The sequence below is a fragment of the Sparus aurata genome, chromosome 2, assembly GCF_900880675.1.
Source record: "Sparus aurata chromosome 2, fSpaAur1.1, whole genome shotgun sequence".
Taxonomy (NCBI): Eukaryota; Metazoa; Chordata; class Actinopteri; order Spariformes; family Sparidae; genus Sparus; species Sparus aurata.
Genome location: NC_044188.1, coordinates 22,952,029 through 22,957,705, shown reverse-complemented (window position 1 = coordinate 22,957,705; position 5,677 = coordinate 22,952,029). Strand labels below are relative to the sequence as shown.

General features: G+C 41.6%; 1 protein-coding gene across 2 annotated transcripts in view; it reads left to right on the top strand.

The window, feature by feature from the left end:
* Positions 1-4,440: 4,440 nt before the first annotated feature.
* The window catches only part of bace2 (beta-secretase 2), a 16,669-nt gene continuing 15,432 nt past the window's right edge, over positions 4,441-5,677 (top strand). The window contains exon 1 of one of the 2 annotated variants that reach the window (XM_030404755.1): positions 4,441-5,021. In XM_030404755.1, the coding sequence (XP_030260615.1) occupies positions 4,728-5,021 (294 nt within the window). In that variant the 5' untranslated portion in view covers positions 4,441-4,727. The remainder of the gene's footprint in view (positions 5,022-5,677) is intronic. The other variant, XM_030404747.1, reaches the window with a different exon arrangement.

Genomic DNA, 5,677 nt, shown 5'->3' with positions numbered 1-5,677 from the left:
ACGACAGTCAGCATAATTTTCAAGTCATCAACTGTTATTTAATGAATTCAAATGTTATTCAACAAACCTCCCAATGATAACAGTATTTTTTCAAAAATAAAAAACTTAAAACGCACTGTTCCAAATTATTACGCACAACGCAGTTTTATAACATTTAAAGGTTGTTAATAACTGAAAAAGCTCATTTTTTGAATTTGCAGCATTAGGAGGTCATAGTTGGTGAAATCAAAAGCTATTTCAATCAAAAATGTCTTAACAGGTCAAGTTACATTTTAACAAAGGACCCCTTATTTGATAGCAGCTTCACAATTCTTCCATCCATTGACCTTGTGAGTTTTTGGACAGTTTCTGCTTGAATTTCTTTGCAGGATGTCAGAATAGCCTCCCAGAGCTGCTGTTTGGATGTGAACTGCCTCCCACCCTCATAGATCTTTTGCTTGAGGATGCTCCAAAGGTTCTCAATAGGGTTGAGGTCAGGGGAGGATGGGGGCCACACCATGAGGTTCTCTCCTTTTATGCCCATAGCAGCTAATGATGCAGAGGTATTCCTTGCAGCATAAGATGGTGCATTGTCATGCATGAAGATGATTTTGTTACGGAAAGCACGGTTCTTCCTTTTGTACCATGGAAGAAAGTGGTCAGTCAGAAACTCCACATACTTTACAGAGGTCATTTTCACACCTTCAGGGACCTTAAAGGGGCCAACCAGCTCTCTCCCCATGATTCCCGCCCAAAACATGACTCCACCACCTCCTTGCTGACGTCGCAGCCTTGTTGGGACATGGTGGCCGTCCACCACCCATCCACTACTCCATCCATCTGGACCATCCAGGGTTGCACGGCACTCATCAGTGAACAAGACTGTTTGAAAATTAGTCTTCATGTATTTCTGGGCCCACTGCAGCCGTTTCTGCTTGTGACCATTGTTTAGGGGTGGCCGAATAGAAGGTTTACGCATAACTGCAAGCCTCTGGAGGATCCTACACCTTGATGTTCGTGGGACTCCAGAGGCACCAGCAGCTTCAAATATCTGTTTGCTACTTTGTAATGGCATTTTAGCAGCTGCTCTCTTAATCTGATGTTTTTGTCTGGCAGAAACCTTCCTCGTTGTGCCTTTATCTGCACGAATCCGTTTGTGCTCTGAATCAGCCACAAATCTCTTAACAGTACGATGATCACACTTAAGTTTTCGTGAAATATCTAAGGTTTTCATACCTTGTCCAAGGCATTGAACTATTTCACGCTTTTCTGCAGCAGAGAGATCTTTTTTCTTTCCCATATTGCTTGGAAATGGTCATCTGCTTAATAATGTGGAACGCCCTTCATAAGTAGTTTTTCCTTAATTGGGCTCCCCTGGCAAACTAATTGGTCACAGGTGTCTGAGATTGATTTTAGTGATCTAAAGAGCCCTGTGACAGAATACCATCCATGAGTTTAATTGAAAAACAAAATATGTAATCTTTATAACACTTAATTAAAATTTGCGTAATAATTGTTTTACACAGACGGGTGCAGCAAATTACCATCTGACATAAACATCATGATACATACTTGTTGCTGCATTCTTTTTTTTAGTCTGTCTATGCATATTGTATCTGCCCCTATCAAATATTTAACAATAACAAGAGATTAAATAGATAAAGGCATCAATCTATTATTCTTTAAAAATACTGCATCGGGTTATCACCTTCAAAATGAACTCAGACCGCTGGTGTTACATTTTCACTAACCAGTTTGAATCCCTGATTGTAATAATGACTGACAACAAAACCAAAGCCTTGAGATCTGCAGCTTATGTCTGTGATCAGGGGGAGAGACGTGGGTCTGCTGTTGGAGCAAAGGTGGGTGCATGTGAGCTAATGTGGAGCGCTCTCCTTCTCTCTGTCATCAGCTGTAATGATCAGAGCTGTGAGGATTAAGTACCAATGTCCCAGTAAAGGAGCTTTGCACTGCCAAATGTAGGACCACTGGCTCTCTTAAGCTGCCTAATTTGCTCACACAGAGAAGATGCTACAGCGTCCTCGGGATGGATTAAAGGCATATGGATGGTGTGGAGCTCCTTGCTGTGGCCAGCAGTGGAACTGCAGGAGGAAGCTGCACGGGCACAATAAATAATACTGAATCAACAGATACAACACAGGCACATTATAAATAAACGCTATTAAGTAAATCTGTGACCTTTTTCACATTCACTGGACAAATGACTGGGAATCAGCTACAGCTCTGACAATAACCTTTTGTTTCATGAATATGATCACTGTCAGAAAATTAAAAGCGGAGACTGTCACATTAAATGTGCTCGATCCATCTGATTGATATGTGCTGGATAAAAAAATATATACTTGTTAGATAGCTTTTATTATTTTTAATCAGTTTGCTGCTCTGAATGTTCTGGAAGAAACTAAGTGTGCACAACTTCACCGGCTTCCAACACATAAGAATTTTATCGGCAGCTAAAAATTTGGCTTCGAGGCAGAACAAGGTGTCAAATTCTCTAACCCAAGGGGGTATGATACACATGATCAACCACTGGACTTGTGCGTTTCATAACGGACAAGTTAAAGATGCATTCCCGCTGTGTATACTGTATACTCTCAGGCCTAGGATATATCTCAAAGTCACAGGGAAGAAGAAGAAACATGAGTTGTGCTTAAATGGGTCATTCACAAGACCCAGTGCGTGACGACCGAGGCACCGGAAATACGTGTTTTTTTTTTTTGTGGCCACAGTAGTTCCCCGCTTTATTTTAGTTATTGTAACTATAGCGATTAACTTCAATGAGAGGGTGAGACAGAGAGAGGGGGAGATGAGGAGAACATGTGACAGTGTTACTGTGGACTCATGAGGAATTCAGAGCGAGACAGTGGTTGTCTGTGTGAAACAGGCAGCATGGAGAAGGCCTGTGACATTGATCTGGCCTTACCACTGGGATCGTCTTCCTCTTCCTCTGCACTGTCAATGCGGCAAATGAGACTGTCCCGGCTGAAACATGCAAAGAACAACAACCTCTTTTGAATGCTGCATCTATACAAGAGCTGATATTATTTCTCAGACTGCATTGGAAAATCAAAGACCAGACATTGGTGCTCGGGCACAAAATGATCTACAGAAGCATCCCCGGAAGGAGATGTGTGCATCTACGCTGATTGGCATTGTCTTAGGATAACTTTATCATGTGTTAACTGATCTCCATGTATACATTCAATTATGTTAAATGGCTTTGATAATGCACATCTGCATTAGGCTTGGATATATTACAGTACACAGTATAACTATGCATGTCATCATAATGAGCTTATGGGTGTGCAATGCAACTAATGTGCGATACTGAACATCTTGAGACTTGAAAGGAGTTTGCCCTGTATTAATGGCGGAGTGTTATACAATGCGAGTGAATGGGCTTCTATTGATTTCAATGCATCATATAACTCATAATGCAAACTATTAATATTGCCATGATGCGCTTTTAATGCATTTAATCAGTGTGTCATACTGAGCATTTTGAAATATCAATAGTGTTTCCATTTTCTTGTGTAAAAGAAAAACACTGAATGCTTATGAGTATTGTCTATGAAATGATATAACTCAAAGAATATGACCAATCATAAATAATAAAATCTACAGCAACCATTTATAAATAAAATTGAAGGATTTGACATATGGATTGTCTTGGCAGCATTTTAACTGTATGAGAAACAAAGCAAAAGCCATTTTAAATAATCTGTCAGTGACATCTCATTAAATTAAGAAAACCCTTTACAAAGGCAAAGAGAAAACATTCCCGGAAAACATGATGTTCTATTTTATTGAAATGTTCACAGCCCTCTACTTGATTAATATCCCAACAACCTTTTCAACTGAGATTATATAAATTTGTGTAACTATAGTTAACATTAGGTCACTTATTCAAGCATGAGGCAATTCCTTTATCTGTGACTGAGCAAATTTAGAAAACCAAAGGCTTTGGCCAAAGTATAGAAAATTGGATTTGAACTGAGAATGCGAAACAAACGCCGTGGAACAATGTGGAATTCTTTGTTTGTCACACGATCAAACGAGTGAACGAACACGCACACCCACAAGTATTGCTGGTCCAGCGTGATCGCATCCGTCCAAGTTGTGGGAAGTCGTTCCTCATGTTTGGTCAAGGTCTGTCACCAGGCATCAAGGAAGTTTTCAGCAGCAGCAGCAGCAGCAGCAGGAGCGTCAAGTACCTGAAGATAACACTCACGTGTTTGCCACTGAGCTTTCAAAATAAAAGGGCTCATGACGGCGAACTTGTTATTTGACCTATTTTAATTTATTTCTTGGCATAGGCGGAGACTTCCGTTTTTAATTCAATCCCTGGCATGTGGCCATCAAAAGGACTCGTTTTTTACTCTGCATTCTTCAAACCGTTTGTGTTACTTTTAAGTTGAAAGTCTAAATAATCGGAAGTCGCGCTTCCTCTTCTTTCCCAGCTTGTTGCCGTTGGAGTGGATGGAGTCGAAACATTGCGCTGAAGTAAACTGACTGAAGACTGGAACAAAACTGTCGTTTTCAGTGTCAGTCACACTGTCTTTCTACTAAGTATGTTTCGCTTCTTTCTGACGGCGGAGAGGCAGCGTTTTTCATGATGGCGGTGGCCGCGGCACAGGCGTTTCGATGATGGCTAAACTGAAAAGTTAGGTAGCAAACTTTGAGCGAGGAGTCTTATCTCTGTTATCACTATAGAAACTAACGCCGCCATGGCTCGCACCGCTTCGCTTTCGATATGGGCATTCGCTTTGAGTTTATACTTCGGCATGACGAAGTGTCATTTTAGTATACCATTAAGAATATACACGGGGAAGTACAATATATCCTCGGCTCTGGATTTGGCTCCTCTTCGGCAAGTCGCGTTGACGTCTGATGGAAACGGCCTCTCCTTGGCCTCGGATCCCACTGGGACGGTGAACTTTCTGGACATGGTCAATAACTTGCAAGGAGACTCCGGAAGAGGCTACTACATAGAAATGTCAATTGGGACCCCTGCTCAAAAGGTAAAAATGTAATATTAGCGTGTGATGTGTGTGCATCATTTGAACACCTTGTTATTGTTTTTGAGCAGAACTAACTGGAATACATCCCTTTCTTTTCTTTCGTTTTTCTTTTATCATGTGTTAGTCAGTGTGTCAACACAGGTTCAAGTGTTGTGCTCTGTGTGTGAACATAGGACCTGTCCGTCCACCATGTGACTCATTGAAGGGGGCTGGGTGTGTTTGTTTCCCCTCCAGGGCCTTGGCTACCTCACTCTGCAAGATCTGATATTTAAACATGCTTGACAAGTGTTTGATATGACACCAACTATAGCAGAGACGACTTGGGTCATGGGAAGATGAGCCAGTCATAGTTTAATAAGACTGTCCTAATAAAATAAAATCAGCTGTTTTAATTCCAGGCCTGCCTGGGACCATCATAGCAGGATAGTATCATGGCTGTGGGGTGCAGCAGCTGGCTTGAGTATTTACAGCCATGGGGTCCTTAGGTAGACTTAAAATCCCCGCTCACATGCACTCACATGATGCTGCCTGTGAGGACCAGTGTTTCCTACCAGGCAGCTGACAGGGATTATGAGGCTCCCAGGGAGCAAAGAGCAGCCCCAGACTTGCACACAAACAGCATATTTGCAGCTTATTTTCTTTTGGTAGCATGGAAA